This window comes from Kogia breviceps, chromosome 15 (assembly GCF_026419965.1).
Source record: "Kogia breviceps isolate mKogBre1 chromosome 15, mKogBre1 haplotype 1, whole genome shotgun sequence".
NCBI lineage: Eukaryota > Metazoa > Chordata > Mammalia > Artiodactyla > Physeteridae > Kogia > Kogia breviceps.
The window spans coordinates 15,238,582-15,257,132 of NC_081324.1; the positions used below are offsets into that span (position 1 = coordinate 15,238,582).

General features: G+C 46.5%; 2 protein-coding genes across 2 annotated transcripts in view; one reads left to right on the forward strand and one right to left on the reverse strand.

The window, feature by feature from the left end:
* The window catches only part of LMAN1 (lectin, mannose binding 1), a 240,022-nt gene that overhangs the window by 208,299 nt on the left and 13,172 nt on the right, over window positions 1–18,551 (forward strand). The window lies entirely within an intron of this gene.
* The window catches only part of LOC131742747 (O-acyltransferase like protein-like), a 93,035-nt gene that overhangs the window by 43,634 nt on the left and 30,850 nt on the right, over window positions 1–18,551 (reverse strand). Inside the window, exons 3-4 of the mRNA XM_067014992.1 lie at window positions 9,110–9,212; window positions 1,953–2,054 (exon numbers count right to left, since the gene is read on the reverse strand). Of these exons, the coding sequence (XP_066871093.1) occupies window positions 1,953–2,023 (71 nt within the window). The 5' untranslated portion in view covers window positions 2,024–2,054; window positions 9,110–9,212. The remainder of the gene's footprint in view (window positions 1–1,952; window positions 2,055–9,109; window positions 9,213–18,551) is intronic.

Sequence of the window (18,551 nt, forward strand, 5' to 3'; positions counted from 1 at the left end):
CTATTGGATCCCACATCCCAACCCCTAACAACCCACCTTGGCATTTATCACTAAGAACCTTTGGCCTGCATGCCAGTCCCTCTCCTCCAGAAGACCACAGGGCAGGACAGGCTACTCAACCCAGTGCCATGTGCCCAAAAGATATTGAAAGAGTAAGCATTCTGTCACGTGTTCAGAACGAGGACTAGATTTGATAGAGCTTAGGGCACGCGGGATCTTCTGCCGCGGCGCTCAGGCTCTTTGTTGTGGCGCGTGGGTTCTCTCAAGTAGTGGCGTGCGGGTTTTCTAAATTTTTTCTCTCTATAGTTGTGGCGTGTGGGCTCCAGGGCGTGTGGGCTCTGTAGTTTGTGGCACTCAGGCTCTCTCATTGAGCCGTGTGGGCTCAGTAGTTGTGGCGTGCGGGCCTAGTTGCCCCTCAGCATGTGGGATCTTAGTTCCCTGACCAGGGATCGAACCCACATCCCCTGCATTGGAAGGCAGATTCTTTACCACCAGACCACCAGGGAAGTCCTTATTTTCATTTTTGAGATGAGAAAACTCAAGCACAGAAAGGTTGAGACACTTACCCAAGGTCACACAGCTGGTAAATGATTGAGCCAGAATGCAAGCCCAGGCAGACCAGAATCAGACCTTACCTAGTCCATCTGATGAACCCAGAAGATTGTCTCAACGCTTCCCTTCCTGTTTTGTGACAGTGCAGTGTAACAAGGGAGCCATGGACCCTAAGTAATGAGATCTGGGCTCAGCAACAAACCATGATTTAGAAAGTGTATAAATGAAGGGTTTGGGTTACATGAGTTGAAGTTCCCTTTTCTCCTTAAACTTCTGCTGTCTCATTACATCACTGCCACTCTGCTATCCCACTGGTTCCATATGCTGTCCCAATATTGTATTCCTGTCTGCTCCGACCAACCACACATTAGTTCTGCTTGACAGCAGAATGATCATCTTCCCAAGCTTCAAACAACCCCTCTCCCAGTTGTATCTTATTCTATTTTTATCATTACCATTAGTCTCTTATTTACAGGATCCAACTGCTATTAATTTATATGAGCCATACAAATTCTGTAGAACATAGATTCCATAAGAATCTGACTGTATGTTTATTGAAATCTGCTGTCCATCAGCTGAGGAATAAGGGTGTTTTTGCTGGTTTAATATAGTTCAAATTCTATTAGGACAAATACCACAAATAGGGCTTCCCTGGTGGTGCAGTGGTTAAGAATCTGCCCGCCAATGCAGGGGACACCAGAGCCCTGGTCTGAGAAGATCCCACATGCCACGGAGCAACTAAGCCCGTGCGCCACAACTACTGAGCCTGCGCTCTAGAGCCCACGAGCTACAACTACTGAGCCTGCGAGCCACAACTACTGAAGCCTGTGCGCCTAGAGCCTGTGCTCCGCAGCAAGAGAAGCCACCACGAGAAGCCTGCGCACTGGAAGGAATAGTCCTCACTCACCGCAAATGGAGAAAAGCCCACGTGCAGCGATGAAGACCCAATGCAGTCAAAAATAAATAAATAAAATAAATTTAAAACAGGGCTTCCCTGGTGGCGCAGCGCTTGAGAGTCCTCCTGCCGATGCAGGGGACGCGGGTTCGTGCCCAGGTCCAGGAAGATCCCACATGTGGCGCAGCGGCTGGGCCCGTGAGCCGTGGCCGCTGAGCCTGCGCGTCCGGAGCTTGTGCTCCGCAACGGGAGAGGCCACAGCAGTAAGAGGCCTGTGTACCGCAAAAAAAAAAAAAAAAAATTAAATTAAAAAAAATACCATGAATACTGGTATCTTCCACTGGCAAGAGCCATTATACCAGCAAGAGCAACTGTATTTAAGGAAGAAAACTATTTTTCTCAGTTTATTTTTGTTGGAAAATTCTTTCAAAAGACGGTTAAAGACTAAAAAATAATAAATGATTACACAGCAATAATGAATTAAGAAGTTATATAAATAACCTACCTTGTAAGGCGACTGAGAAAGTATCTGAGTATGACTTTAGGGGTTATTCCTTTGTCTGAATGCTGATGCATCTTTAAAAAGGACCTTGCACTTAACCAGCCACTGAAAGAAAGAGCAGAAGAGATCACAGGAATGATTTATCAGTGATACAGTTCGTGGGTTAATTTGGTTGTCTCTATCAGGACACAGTAAGTTACGCTGCAGTAACAAAACATCTTCAAGGCTTAAAACCATAATGGTTTTTTTCTTGTTCATGGTACACGTCCACGGCCAGTCACCTTGGGCTCAGCAACTTCCTCACTATGGGAGGCAGGCTGATGGAGCGGCCACTATCTGATAGTTCAGAAGTGACCATGGCAGAGGACATAGGACAAGAGCGTTCTGGAGGGCTTCGGGTTAATAAGAAAATGTTCTAGCCCAGACGTGACACGCTTAAAGCTGTTAGCATAATAGCAAGACCAGGTACGGCTCGTGGGCCAAACCTAGTGATGAAGGCCACCCAGCCATCGTGGGGCCGGGAAGTGAAATGTGACCAAGCACCTGGAGGGAGGAGAGCCAGAAATACTTGGTGATTGACACTAATAACGACCACGTTGGTCTTTTGAAGCAGTAACAGCAAGGCTTTCCATTTCTGTAGCGTCACATCATTTTCAAAGCACTTTCACTAACGGTGTTGGTTTTGCTTCTCCAGCCATACCAAACCACTCTGCAGTAAATGTTTGTTGAGTGAATGACTGACTGGATGAATAAACAGCCCTGCTCGGCGAAAGGGAAAATGTTACCATCCCTGCCTACCTAGTCAGGAAATTGAGACCGAAAGACTAAGTGGGCTGCCCAAGATCCCAGCCAGAGTTCTTCTTAACCCACGTATCCTGATGACAGATCCATCACCCAGAACGTTCAGCTAACGAAACTGAGGCGATGCCTTCGGGTTATAACTTGATGGTAAAGCAAGTATGTGAGTGAGCTTCCCAACCTTTTTTCCTTCATTTTTGTTGAGATATTATTGACATACAGCACAGTATAAATTTAAGATGTAGAGCATAAGGATTTGATTTATACATCATGGAGCAATGATCACAGTAAGTTCAGCAAACATCCATCAGCTCATAGAGACACAAAATTCAAGAAATAGAAAACAAATTGTTTTCCTTGCGATGAGAACTCTCAGGATTTCCTCTCCGAACAACTTTCATATAAAACACAGCCGTGCGCATTATGCTTGTCATGTGCATTACGTCCCTGGTACTTATTGGTCTCATGAGTGCGAGTTTGTACCTTTTGAGTTTCCCAATCTTTTGACATTTATACCGATGACCCTTGTGGGTGTTTCACTAAAGAACAAATGTGTTGGACTTCCCTGGTGGCACAGTGGTTAAGAATCCGCCTGCCAATGCAGGGGACACAGGTTCGCGCCCTGGTCCAGGAAGACCCCACATGCCGCGGAGTAACTAAGCCTGTGCGCCACAACTACTGAACCTGTGAGCCACAACTACTGAAGCCCGCATGCCTAGAGCCCGTGCTCCACAACAAGAGAAGCCACCGCAATGAGAAGCCCGTGCACCACATCGAAGAGTAGCCCCCACTTGCCACAACTAGAGAAAGCCCGCACGCAGCAACGAAGACCCAGTGCAGCCAAAAATAAATAAATTAATTATTTTTTTTAAAAAAAGAGCAACTGTGTTTCCTCTTGCAAAAGAAGGCTGTGTGTGTGCTGGGCAGGACTTGGAAGGGATCAGGGAGGGTTGGAGAATGCCTTTATTCTCTTCCAGCAAGAGTTTCTTTTGAGATGCAGCAAGTTGGATTTACTATAACAGGAACAAAATTTAGAGACATGTGAAAGAGAGCGCTGAGTTGAGGAAGTAGCACAGCCAATTCTGATCCCAGCCTCCTCTTAATTTCCGGAAAGAATGAATCAGGGTCTCACTCTGTGTGCAGGCATGCACCATCCCTAAGTTCACAAAGGCAGAACAAAGAGAAAGGCTGGCAGGAAAACAGACTCTGAGCTAAAGAACTCGTTCCAGGAGGCTTAAAAGACCCAGTGACCTAAACAGAATGGGAAAGAATAAAATCCTGCAACACAGATTTACGAAGTCAGCCTGAGAGAGAGAAAAGGATTCCAAAACTATCTATCACCAGTGATAATCAGAAGTGTTTAGTATTACTATGTAAATATATTAGGGACTTAGTGGTTAAGACATAGATTTGCCATGAAAAAACATTATATTTCAGTTCTGATTCTAACTTCCCTAGCTGGGAGGACTTGGGCAAGTTATTTCATCTCTAAACATCAACTTCCTTCTCTGTAAAAATGGGCCCGATACTGCTTCCAACTTTATAGGTTCATTGTGAGATTTGTATGAGATAAAAGATTTTAATCTCTTAGCACAACGGCAATACTACGTATCAATGTTAGTAATATTTCCATTGTTCGAATGAAAATTTTATTTAAAAGATGATGTGCACTTTCTAAAGTAATAAAATGAAATTGGAAGGGGAAAAAGAAAAAACAGCTACTGAGACTGGCAATGAGAAACAGAAGCAAATAGGAATAAAGAAAAAGGAAACGTATGTCTTGGTCTCTTGCACTGTCAGGATCTGTAGGCTCCCACTCTCTGGCACTCTCAGCTTTTCACGCCAGGGCTGGCACGGTGGTTCTCAGACGTTAGCGGGCAGCAGCATCACCTGGAGGGCTTGTTACAGTCAGAGTGCCTGATTCAGTGGACCTGGAGTGGGGCCCGAGAATCTGCATTTCTGACAAGCTTCCAGATGATGCTGGAAGAGACCATATCCTGAGGAGCACTGATAAAAGCAAGCACTCCCTGGGCCCCAGACTGAGTCCAGGGTCAGGTATGTCATCTTTATAATAAAAAGGGTGCCTATTTGTAGTTTTCTTGGACATCTGACATCTCTGTAGCCTTGGCCTGTGTTCTGGATAACTCAGGGCTGACCCAATGGCTCTCTGTTGTCTCTGATTCCCACTGATGGCCCTGGGATGACCAGTGGCCTTTCATGCCCTTCATTCTTCCCTCCTTGTGGCAAGTCTCCAGCTTGAGTTTTGCTTTGGCTCCAGCCATCCTGATCTGTCCTCGCCAGCTCCCCTCCCCGGACTTGGAGCTCTGCCAACCAGTCCTAGCCAGCCTAAGGCGTCTTTCTCTTGTTCTTACTCGTCTCCTTGCAGGGAACAGAGTTCTGGTCTTTGAACTGCTGTCCCCTGGGCAGACCTCCCCACCCTGCAGAGCCTCCCACCCTGCACTCGGACTTCAACTGCTTGGTTAGACCCAGCTATGCCCTCTTGGAATGTCTGGTGCCCAATGGTTCCCATATCACGGTCTTGTTCAGTGCACACGGTGGACTCTGACCCTTGCCTGTCTGGGCTACTCTCTGTTGTTACTCTGGCCACTTCCAAGCATGAGCTGCTGCCCTCGCGGTCAGGTCTCAGCTCATTCTGTACCCTACTTCCTCTGTATTACCCCCCAAGAACCTACCACGCCAGAGCCATAAAACAATTAAGAAGTCATTTAGCAGTACCCAAAACAGAGAAAAACCCTGCCTTCTATTCCAGTGGAGGGAGACAGAAAATAAATATATAAACATATAAATAAAGTGGCATTTATAGTCTGTTAGATAAAGAAAAACAATAAATTAGGACTGATGAAGTCTTATATGTGGAATCTAAAAAAATGCAACAAACTGGTGAATATAACAGAAAAGCAGCAGACTCACAGATAGAGAGAACAAACTCCTGGTTACAGTGGGGAGAGGAGGGAGGGGCCAAATGGGGTGGGGAAGGGTGGTACAAACTACTTGGTGTAAGACAGGCTCAAGGATGTCCTCTACAACACTAGGAATATAGCCAATATTTTGTAATAACTGTAAACGGAAAGTCACCTTTAAAAACTATATAAATGTTTTTGGGACTTCCCTGGTGGTGCAGTGGTTAAGAATCCACCTGCCAAGGCAGGGGACACAGATTCGATCCCTGGTCAGGGAAAATCCCACATGCCGCGGAGCAACCAAGCCCGGCGCCACAACTACTGAAACCTGCGCACCTAGAGCCCGCGCACCGCAACAAGAGAAGCCACCGCCGTGAGAAGCCCGCGCCCTGCAACTAGAGAAACCCCGCGCACAGCAACTAAGACCCAATGCAGCCAAAAATAAATTAAATAAATAAATAAATTTATTTTTTAAATTGTATAAACATTTTTAAAAATTAAAAATATATATAAAATAAAATAAATAGAGAGGACAAGGAAGGCCTGCTGTGAAGGTGACATCTGAGTAAAAACCTGAAGGAGGAAAGGGAGCAAGCCACCAGGGTAGCAGAAAAGTAAGTGCTGCAGAAAATGGACAGTTATTTGTAATCCCTGTTTGGGAGCTAGTTCTCACCTAAGCCAGTGGCTCATACACTTTTCAATGTCATGGACTTGTAAAAAAAATTATTTTAAGGAGGCACGATCAGAAGGTGGCTCTGTTGTCTGGCCAACACCAAGCTCTCCAGCGCCCATCAGTACGTGCCTTCCTTTTCGGCCATTCCCAGCAGCCTACATAGACACGTCCTTGACTCGCCTCTCTTTAATGACCTCTCTGATCCCCACTAACCATCTGGCTCCACTCCCCAGTCAGCGACTGCACATCCTTCCGTCCTCGCCCCGGTCCAGCCAGGCTTCCTCGTCCATCGTTCCACGGAGGCACTGTGGACAAAGTCACCAGGACACCTTCATGTTGCCAGGCAAAGAGCACTTCTTGGCATATTCAACTCCCCCAGCGCGAGCCCCGCAGACCACACCCTTCCTTCTTGAACTGCTCTCTTCTCCTGGTTTCCTGGTCCCTGAGGTGTCTTACTTGTCCTCCCATTTCACGGGTCCCTCATTCTCAGACTCCTCTGGGGCTCCTCCCCCTTTCCCCAGCTTCTACAGATTGGGACACCAGAGGTCCTAGGATTCAGTGCCAAGGCTTTAAATGCTGCATGGATCCCAAGGACTCCAAGATTTCCATCTCCAACCTTGACATTTCCACTGATCTCCAGACTTACACAGCCAACTGCTTACTTACCATCTCTACGTGGATGTCTAAAAGGTCCCTTTATCTTAACTTGTCCAAAAAAGAAAGCTTGATTTTCCCCTCCAAACCCTGCTTCTCCAGTGTTCTCTGTCTCAATGAATACCATCACCACCTACTCCGTTGCCAAAGCAAAAAGCTGAAATCGTCCTCAACGCTTCTCTTTTTCTCACACTTCACATCCAATCCATCAACAGGTCCTAACACTTCCACCTCTAAGACATATCTTGAACATGACCTTGTCTCTCTATTCTAACCACCACCACTGCAGTCCAAGCCTTATCATTTTTCATCTGAAATATGGCAAAAGCCACCTGATCGAACCTCCCTGCTTCTGTTCTTGACCTTCTTAGGTCTATTATTAACACAGGAGCCAGCGTGGTTGTTCTTAAAATGTCAGATCATATCATTTTCCAAATGAAAGCAATCCAGCAACTCCCCAGCCCGCCAGGACCCATGTTCAAGCTCTTTAGTGTTGCTGCAAGGTCCTAAACGGTCCAGCCCTGCCTGTCTCTCCTGTCTTTGTCTCCTCCACCTTCACCACGCGTCAGCCTTCCTTCTGCTCCTTCAGCAAGGCTCTCCCTGTCTTGCCGTAGACTTTGGTACTAGTTGCTCCCTCCTCGTGAAACTGTCTCATCCTGATTTTCCCATGGCCGGCTCCTTCTTGCCATATGGGTCTCAGATCAAATAGCCTCTCATCAGAAAAGCCTTCTCTGACCTGGTCTAAATAGCTACAAGCCCCTGTTCTATTTCTTTCCTGATGTTTATTACTATCAGATTGTTTCTTCTTTATTAATTTGTTGATTGACAAATCATGCGCACACACACACACACACATATAGACATACATACACACAGAGACATAAACGGAGGCCCCATAAGAAGCCCTTGTTTGTTTTACCCATTGATGTATCTTCAGGACCTAGAACAATGCCTGGGAAATAGGCATTCAATAGAGCATGGTTGGATGGATGAATGTTTAGCATTTAATAAAAATAGCTGCCATCTACCAGCACCATCTCCCTACGAAGGAAGGGATGTTTAACCCAAAAGAGGTAGAGGCAGGCCAGCACAGTGGCTGGAACACAGACTCTGGAGTCAGATTGCCTGGATTTAGACGATGGGTCCACCAGGACTATCCTCTTTAGTCTCAATTTTCTTATCTTTAAAATGGAGATTTTGTGGTCTAGCCATACAAGGAATATTACCCATTAAAAAGGAGTGAAGTACTACACTTGTGCTACAACATAGGTGAACTTCAAAAACATCATGCTAAGTGAAAGAAGCCAGGCACAAAAGGCTACATATCGTGTGATCCATTTATATGAAATATCTAGAACAGGTAAATCCTCAGACACAGACAGCAGATTTCTAAAAACTGGAGGTAGGGGGAACTGGGGAGAAACTGCTCTAATGGGTATGAGGTTTCCTTTGAGGATGATGAAAATAGATAGAAGTGGTGGTTGTACAACATTGTAAACGTACTAAATGCCACTGAATCATTCACTTTTAAGTGGTTAATTTTATGTGATGTGAATTTCACTTCAACCAGAAAAAGAATGAAAAAACTGGGGATTTTATTATAACAGTTGTCCCTACTGTATAGGAACACCGTGAGGATTGAATGAGGTAACGCTGCAAAGGACTTAACACAGTGCCTTACATTTATCAAACATTTAAGAAAAGCTACCTCTTAGTAGTTAATTTAAATAAATATAGCTTTATGTAATATCACATCATCTTCTTATTTCTTCACATTTCACTGCAGTGAGAACTGACAACTTGATCATGAATTTGCATCATACCATGAGCCAGAATTTGAGACCCACTGAAATAAACAATTTTGATAAATAAAATCACCTTTTGTAAAAGGCCCATTTTAGAGAGCCATCCTAAATCATTTAATAAACTGAAGCTATGAAAGAGAGGAACCAGTGACAACAGTACTGTCCAGAGACACACAGAAGCAAAGGCCAAGGTGAGTCAACGTGAGCCATGCAATTTTTCTCACCAAAGTGAGAACAGCTACACATCCACATCCACACATCCCCCAACAAGCAGCCACAAGCACAACAGCAGAGAAAACACCAAATTACCTGATCAGGAAAAATGTGTCAACGCCAAGATAGAATGGGCCACTCCGAGAATAAAGGTACGATGGATTTTTAAGCGCTTTGTCTTTCCATTCAAGCACATTATCTGTAACAGACATAAAAAGCAATGTCTTTTTATCTAACAGAAGAAAATCATGTGATTTATCTTTTCAGAAAAGGCAAGGAGAACACCTTTAGCTTTCAGTTGTACTGAGAGGGTTTTATGCATCCCTGCAATTCACTTAAGAGGAGAACTTGGATTGGGAATAAGAGATGGTGAAAAACAAACAAACAAACAACAACAACAAATACTTCAATCAACTATACTCCAATATAAAATAAAAAGTTTAAAATAAAAGAGAGGGCTTCCCTGGTGGCGCAGTGGTTGGGAGTCCGCCCGCCGATGCAGGGGACGCGGGTTCATGCCCCGGTCCGGGAAGATCCCACATGCCACGGAGCGGCTGGGCCCGTGAGCCGTGGCCGCTGAGCCTGCGCGTCCGGAGCCTGTGCTCTGCAACGGGAGAGGCCACAGCAGTGAGAGGTGCGCGTACCGCAAAATAAAAAAAAAAAGAGAGGGAGGGCTTCCCTGGTGGCGCAGTGGTTGGGAGTCCGCCCGCCGATGCAGGGGATGCGGGTTCATGCCCCGGTCCGGGAAGATCCCACATGCCGCGGAGCGGCTGGGCCCGTGAGCCATGGCCGCTGAGCCTGTGCGTCCGGAACCTGTGCTCCACAACAGTGAGAGGCCCGCATACCACCAAAAAAAAAAAAAAAAATAGTGGGAGATGCTGTCTGAGGTAGCTAATCGTAACCGGAGCTTTGTGCTCCTTTGCGCCTCTGCAGGGCCAGCAGCGCCCTTGGGGCTATAGCAGCATCACCTGCTCCTCATGGTTCAGATCTCCTGGGAGGATCTTCAAACTACCCCGGGCAGGCCCCTCCCCTAAATTCTGATACGTGTGTTTGGTCCCCACTTAGAGAGTTCCACCCTGTTGATGGGAGTGCGTCAGGAGTATAGCAACAGAAAGAAGGTCGAGAAACACTGATTTCATACTAGTGCACAATATTTTTTTATATTTGCCAATTTTTCCAGGAGAGAAGAAAAAAGTTTCTGGATTCATTAATCAGACGAGAGAGAACCCAGCTCTTTGGACGATGAAAACACATCACTCAGCTATCACTATTCACCTGGTAATCAGGTGCCTGATTTACACCCGAGAGGAGGTAAAACAACCACTGGACACTGGCCTGGAAAACTCATTTATGGGAAGTCATGGCTCTGCCTCTAAAACAGGTGGAAGGCTGCTCGAGTGGAAGGCTGCAGCCTCCCGTCCTGGGGCGCAACGTGATCCCCCGACACAAAAGCTCCTCTCGTCCTCGACGGCTCGTAAAGATTCCTCAGCATTCCACACCCAAAGACAGCCATGCGGCCCCCTGACCGGTGTGCCAGACACGACCCAGAGGAAGCTCAATACTCAGAGGCCGTTCAGGGCAGAGCACGTGCTTCCCTGGCATCTTTGTGGTCCAGAGGCCCGGCCCATTCTTCTGCCAAGAAAAGCATTTCAGAGCACGGTCCACGGCTCCTAGAAATCCTGGGCGGGAGCAAAGGTGTTACTGTCCACCCTGAAAGCCAGACCAGTCCACACGCTGCCCCACACACAAGAGGCAAAAGACACAAACCAGTGATCCTGGCCGCCACACGGACGCTCCCTCCCTGCGACCCACAGCTCTCCGTGGTCCCCTCTTGATATATCTGTGGACCTTTGGACTTCGTCTCCCTCCCCTATGAAACTCGCCTTTCCCTAACCGTCTTGACCGGAGGTCGGTGGCCCCGCTGTCCCGTACAGAATATGCTCCCCAAGCTTAGTCCCCAAAATGCCAACGCCTGCCACCCCCCGACCCAGTCCTGTTTTACGAAGGGTGGAGGCAAGGGAGATTTAGACATCATTAAGAAATCACATGCTCCAAAGGCCAGCATGTCACTTGAAACGGCATCCCTAGTGCTTTCCCAAGAATGAATCACTTGCCGACAACCTCCCTACCTGTCACGGTATGAAAACCGAGCGGCAGGTGAGGCTGCAGCTAAGGGTGCAGACTTATAGTTAGTTGGACACTCCTGGCTCTGAATCTAGCTGTCACGTATTAGCTCTGTGACCTCTGGCAAGTGAATTAACTTCTCTGGCCTAAATTTCCACATCTGCAAGACGGGAGTCAAAGTAGATCTTATAATCGTGGGATTATTGTGAAAAACAAATAAGATAGTGTCACAGCTACTACCACTCACTCTTTTAAGCCCTATTGCTTTAAGAATGGTGAATCCCTTCTACTTAATTTATTCCCTTTAATTTAAAACAAATTTGATTTGGCTCATCCTTGAGAGCCAATTAAGTATCTGGAATTGTGCAACAGGAGCCTCCAAAGCTCAAGCCGGCTCCAAGAGACTCATTTCTTCTCCAGGACGTAGCCGGGTGCCTTAAACATTGTGGGCAGAAGAAGTCCTTGCAGAACTGAAACTTATTCACAATCGAGATCTGGCTTAGAACTAAGCTCTGGAAATCTAAATCAATTTCTTAAATGGAAGAGCATAATTAACTAGCATTTTGAGGTTCCAGCTGTAAAGATGAGTTTTTCCACTGGCGTCGCTCTCAAATGTGTCTGCTGGAAGGCGCGAAGCGCACCCTTCCGTTGAGAAGAGTTTTCTCTCCCCACGAATCGGCATTGTCACGGCACAACCAGCAGTGCCCCACACCTCGTATCCTGGCTCCCTCGGTTCCCCGAGAAGCCACAAACTGCAAAGCAGAGTCACGGGACCTGGCTTTGCCCAGTTCTGCCAATTCCTTTACCTCTCTGAACCTCTTTCCTCACTTGTAAACCAAGCACATTTTTGGCAGGGCTGCTGTGAGAATTCAAGAACAATATTTGTCAAATATCTGGCCCAAGGCCTAACCTGGCAAGCAAGAGCTGAATACATTTCGCTATCATTATTATTATTTTTCATCTAAATTCTACTTGCCGGTGAACTTAACTAGCAGTAGCTATCAGATCGTCTGAAAAGAACCGGCCTATAGAGAAGACAGCCTCTCTGAGTCCCATTTCGCTCATTTGTAAACAGCAAGTATCATAAACCACAGGAGCACAGGGAGGACCAGGTGAAACAACGCATGTGGTCACCTAAGTGGGGGTCCCTGGACCAGAAGCTTCCGCATCCCCTGGGAACTTGTTAGAAATGCACAGTCCCAGGCTCCACCCTGGACCTACTGAATCAGAATCTTAGGGGACAGGGCCCGGGACTCTGTGAGGTGACAAGCCCTCCGGGTGATTCTAGTGATCACCCAAGTTTGAGAAACATGGGTGTGACAGTGCCCCGAATTTCTGGATTTTCTCAGTGATTATTACTGAGCGCCCACTTTAAGCAACAGACCACAGGGTAAGAGCCCTGGGGCCGAAATCCATAGTATTTACTTCATGAAGACGTCCTCAAATGTTCACTGCTATTTTTCTCATCTAAATAGTAAACCACAGGCCCACATAACAGGAAACCATTCTAAGCAAATGCAATGATTATTTGGAGTATAAAGAACTAGGAATCCAAAATACCCTATTTGGCTCTAAACATCTAGAAGACACAGTAGTCTTATGTTGATTTGACTTCCTGGTGAGTGTAAAAGTAGAGAGAAAAAAACGCTGAACCTAAGTGTCTCTGCATCTTGATTATCTCCAAACATTCAGGAATGTGATATTTTACTCTGATGGTATTAAATACAAAAAAAAAAAAAAAAATTGGTTATAGCAATGGAACACAGAAACCCCCATTTTGAGACCACAGTTAAATGTAGCTGCTGAAAAAGTTAACACAACCCTAGTGTCCCCGATCAGGGAGAGCCTTATTTTGGGTGAAGGACCTAAAGATTCAGGGGCTGACTCCTAGAACCATACCAGGTGTGTCTGCCTGTGATCTGGTCTGAAAATGCAGGCTCTGTGGGTTAGCCTGTCACCCGATGATAAGCAATGGTGAATTTTGGTGACTGTAGGCTCACCCTCAAGCTGACAGTTAGAAGCATGTGGCAGGTCCCCGGAACCCAGTTGACCTCAGCAAGGTCAGTCTAGTAAGAGGTCTTGACCAATTAAAGCCCCTACTCATTCCTCCCTCTCCTGGTTTAACTGGAAGAACAAGGAAAAGAGGAACGAATTAGGAGGAAGTGAGGACACATTATCTCATTGAATTCCTTCAACAAATCCCATTAAATGTCCCCATTTTACACATGTGGAAACTGAGGTTCCTAGAGGTCAAACAACCCGACCAAGGGCAGAGTTAGAAACCAAGGCAGGTCTGCCTGGGGTTTGCTAAGCATATGCTCTTTCTGCCAAGCCCACCCTGGAACCTTCTAGGTGGCAGCCAGGGAGCAGAGAGAGTTCTTGAACCACACGAGGTGAGAAATAATGGAGAGGTCTGAGGCTTGGGGGAAGCCATCAGAACTGTCCTCAACATCTGATGGGGCCGTAATAGAAACAAGAGAGTAAGTAGATTTATGTTCTGAGACCCCAGAGGGCAAAAACCAGTGCCCAAGAGTAGAAGTTATAGGGCAGCAGGGATTGCTGCCGGGCAGAAGCCTGACAATGAAACTTCCCATCACGATGGGTTCCGAGGGCTTCCGATTTGCACAGGGACCTCTAAGCCTTCTCAGCACTTATATCATCTTTATACAAACATGCTTTTGCTGTTTTTCTCATTGTTGGGGTGTTTTGCTGATGTTGCTGCTGTTTTTGTTTTTGCCTGAAGATCCAAATAGGATCTGATAAAGTCATCACTGTGCTTTCCACACTGGATGTATTCCCTGCAGCTACGTGAGCACACATTCCTATTCTTCTGGTCCAGTCATTGAAATTTTGTTTTGTTTTTTTCCCTCTCGTCGGAGTAAAGGAAGGACAATCGCGTGGACCTCAGAGGCTCTGCCAAAAATTATTCCACATCTTCTAAAAATACTTGCATGTGAGGCTATTCTTGTTTCAGAATGTGTATGTGTGTGTGTGTTTGCCTTGCCATACGCGCAGGTGGAAATAAAGGTAACGCTCTTGACCTTTAACTAAAACACAACCCGCTGTGACTTATCCCTACCCAGCCTGTCACTACGCTGTGCCAGGTTGTCTACCGCCATTGTAATCCCCTCATGTTTTTAGCACACTCACTCCCCTGGCTTCAGCTTATATGTAAATCATTCACCTCAGGAATGCCAGGAAGGCTCTGTGAGTCATCTGTGTAGCTGTGACACTGAAAATAGACATCGTGCTCATGGGATGGTCCCTTAGAGGATTACCATAGTGCAACCCAATCTCTGTTCTGACCTAGACTTTGAGTTGCACAAAAACACACTGGATAGTTGTACCTAAGAAAGAAAGCAGCATTTTCAGCGACCTCGCCTGAACACACTGATGGTAAACAAAGACTGAACTGTGAAGAGCAGAGACCCAACCTTCACTCCAGCTTTTAGAAGCTCTCGGGCATCACTGGACCCCAGCTCTGCAGGGGTTATTTTCTAATAGTGGCGTCATCTAAGTCACCTCTCATGAGCGGTCTTGGTTTTTTAAAAGACCTACTTTTCCCTCTGCTCGGGGGCTCCTGACAGTGAGGGATGAGCAAGGCAATCAGTCGGTTGCATTCTGTTTCTCTGCTCACTCCTCACCCGCTCTCTCAAAGTCAGACTCCCGTAAGTGGCCGAATGTGCTCCGTGTGGGGGCGATGCCTTGCGGCCTGACCTCCACCCAGTGGCTGCCACGTAGACAGTTCCAGCCAGAGGAAGGGTGAGGCCCAGCGAGGTGAGGAACCTGCAGGGAGATGACACACATGTGACCAAGCCTGACCTCACCCCAGCACCACAGTAAGATGCAGAGAAAACAGCCCAGGGGAAAAAACGCTCTCCAGCCCCCTACTGAAATGTAGGCAAACGTTAATAGGTTTAAGGGTTAGGAGTGGCTTTCTAAGAAAAAATAATGAAAGAAATTACAAAGTCAAAGATGAATGGATTTCACTAAAGTCCTTATTATAATTGTAACAAAAAAAATCATAACAAACAAAAAGCAAGCAGCACACTGAGGAAGAGATTGGCAGCGGGTGTGACTGAGGAGGCATCGCCTTCATCTGTAGGATGAACTTTAAAAAATCAGTAAGAACCCAACTAACACAGACATAGAAAAGGGAGTGAAGAGTATGGATAGCAGGTAAACTTAGAAAGAAAAACCCTTATTACCAATTTTTTAAAATGTAAATTAAATGAATTTATGAATCTATCAAATTGGCACCAGTTTTCATAAAGGGAGCTTTCGATGCTGGTGGCAGGGTGATGAAACAGACATGGGCCTCTCCTACTGGGGGTAGAATAATGAGGTTTTCAGGAAAACACCTTATAAAAGATCCGACCTCTGGGCCAGCAAGCCTCCTGCCATTAGTTTGTCCTAAGAAACAATGTCAGACGCAACTAAGACTTAACAGGCAAGTTTGCTGAGGTGTTTGGGGGAGAAGCAATGCCTCAAATAAAAGAAATTCATCTTCAGTGTCACATGATAGGAACAGGAATATTTGGGGATGGAATACATTTCTCAGTGATCGCCAAAGCCCATCACATTTGGGTGTGGCCGGCTCCCTCTGGAACACGTTTGAATTTTCTTGTTTAAAGTAAATGGTGGGGCTTCCCTGGTGGCGCAGTGGTTGAGAATCCGCCTGCGGATGCAGGAGACACGGGTTCGTGCCCTGGTCCGGGAAGATCCCACATGCCGCGGAGCAACTAGGCCCGTGAGCCATGGCCGCTGAGCCTGTGCGTCCGGAGCCTGTGCTCCGCAATGGGAGAGGCCACAACAGTGAGAGGCCCGCATACCGCAAAAAAAAAAAAATAAATAAAAATAAAAAAAATAAAGTAAATGGTGGACTTCCCTGGTGTCACAGTCGTTAAGAATCCACCTGCCAATGCAGGGGACACGGGTTCGAGCCCTGCTCGGGGATGATCCCATATGCCGCAGAACAACTGAGCCCGTGAGCCACAACGACTGAAGCCTGTGCGCCTAGAGCCCATGCTCTGCAACAAGAGAAGCCACTGCAATGAGAAGCCCGCGCACCGCAACCAAGAGTAGCCCCCACTCACCGCAACTAGAGAAAGCCCATGTGCAGCAACGAAGACCCAATGCAGCCAAAATAAATAAAATTGACCCTTTAAAAAAAAAAAAAGGGCTTCACTGGTGGCGCAGTGGTTGAGAGTCCGCCTGCTGATGCAGGGGACACGGGTTCGTACCCCGGTCTGGGAAGATCCCACATGCCGCAGAGCAGCTGGGCCCATGAGCCATGGCCGCTGAGCCTGTGCGTCCGGCGCCTGTGGTCTGCAATGGGAGAGGGCACAGCAGTGAGAGACCCGCGTACCTTAAAAAAAAAAAAAAAAAAAAAAAAGAACTGAAATTTAAATTTGATATATAACAACTGGTTTTCTTTTTAATACTACCTGAAATATTTGGTTTAGATAGAGAGGTAATGTACCTAAAGCCGTTGGGATAATCATAAATTCAGAGGACAATTTAAGGTTATTGAAAACTAACTGCGGGCTTCCCTGGTGGCGCAGAGGTTAAGAATCAGCCTGCCAATGTAGGGGACACGGGTTCATGCCCTGGGCCAGGAAGATCCCACATGAGGTGGCGCAACTAAGCCCAAGTGCCACAACTACTGAGCCCACGTGCCACAACTACTGAGCCCAAACGCCACAACTACCGAAGCCCGCACGCCTAGAGCCTGTGCTCTGCAACAAGAGAAGCCACCGCAATGAGAAGCCTACGCACTGCAACGAAGAGTAGCCCCCGTTCACCGCAGCTAGAGAAAGCCCACGCGCAGCAACAAAGACCCAACGCAGCCAAAAATAAATAAATAAATAATTATTTTTTTAAAAAGAAAACTAACTGCAATATCAACACTTAAAAGAGGCTTTTAATACCGTGTGTGATATTGTGATATAATAAGAAATACATATTTGGTCTTCATCCCCAGTTCCTGGTACAGAGCTCCTAAAGCCTTGGAATTTCCTAAGTGATGGGCTGACAGGAGCATCTGTTGTTATTCATTATAAGCCCCTTTCAACCACACTTGAGTTTAAGCTAATAAGGTGACTCTTGGATAAAGGGGCTGGTTGTCAGAGGAACCAACCATGTGATTAGAGGGTTGGGAGTTTCAGACCCATCCCCAACCTCTGGGGAGAAGAGAGGGGCTGGGGATGGAGTTACTCACCAATGGGCGGTGATTTAATCAATCATGCTTACATAATGGAGCCTTCATAAAAACCCTAAACAAAGGGGTTCAGAGAGCTTCCAGGCTGATGAACACCCTGGGGTGCTGGGAGGGTGGTGCGCACTGAGAGGGCGTGGAATCTCTGTGCCCCTTTCCACATACCTTGCCCTCTGCATCTCTTCCACTTGGCTATTCCTGAGTTTTATTCGTTATAATAAGCCAGTAAGAGTAAGTCATGTGTTCGCCTGAGTTCTGTGAGCCATTACAGCAAATTATCAAACCCGAGGAGAGGATCCTGGGAACAAATCAGAGTCATGGGAACCCCTGATTTGTAGCCAAGTGGGACAGAAGTAGTGGGTAACCTCAGGACCCACTACTTACAATTGGTGTCTGAAGTGGGGAGCAGTCATGTGAAACTGAGCCCTTCATTTGTGGGGTCAGCACCACGTCCAGACACTTAGTGTCACAATTTCATAATGTGAGGAGGAAACCCACACATTTGGTGTTGGAAGTTTCTGTATGTACAGAAACAATGTTTTCCTTTTAATGTGTCACGTTAGTTCTAATTTGGGTGGATGACAAGAATAAGTACAAAAGACACCCGGCAGTAGAAATTTTAGGCTTTAAAGCTCTTCCTTTGAAAATTTTGAAAGACTTCGAGGAAATCTAACCAGTTTCCATGTGGACTAAAATGTTTTCATTCCCCTTGGCTAAAGTCAGAAGGGGGTTGTAAGCCTGCAGAGAGTTAGGGCCAGTCTGAACAGCATGGCCCACCCCTCTTTGGACAGAGGAAGAGGCTGGAGCAGGGAGAGATTAAGTGATTTGCCCAGGATCACACAGCTGGGAGGTGAAAACCAGGACCAAATGCTGGCCTCTTAGCATTAATCCATCACAACACATTGGCTTCACAGGATCCCAGTTCAGAACGTCTTTCCGGATTTGGCACCTGACTGATTTCCACACATGGGCCACAGCAGAGAGCCCTCACAATATGCAAACCAGATACCATCCAGCTCCTTCCTTCAGACCTACCCAGGCAGCTGAGGCTGATTAAGGCAGTGAGGGAAGATTAAGTTTAAAATGTTATTACATAAAGATTCAGCTCCTACCTTCTCTTTAATGTCTTTCTCCTCCTCTCCACCCACTCCCTTCCTACTCCTCTACCTCCACTACCAAGACCCCCAAACGCCATTA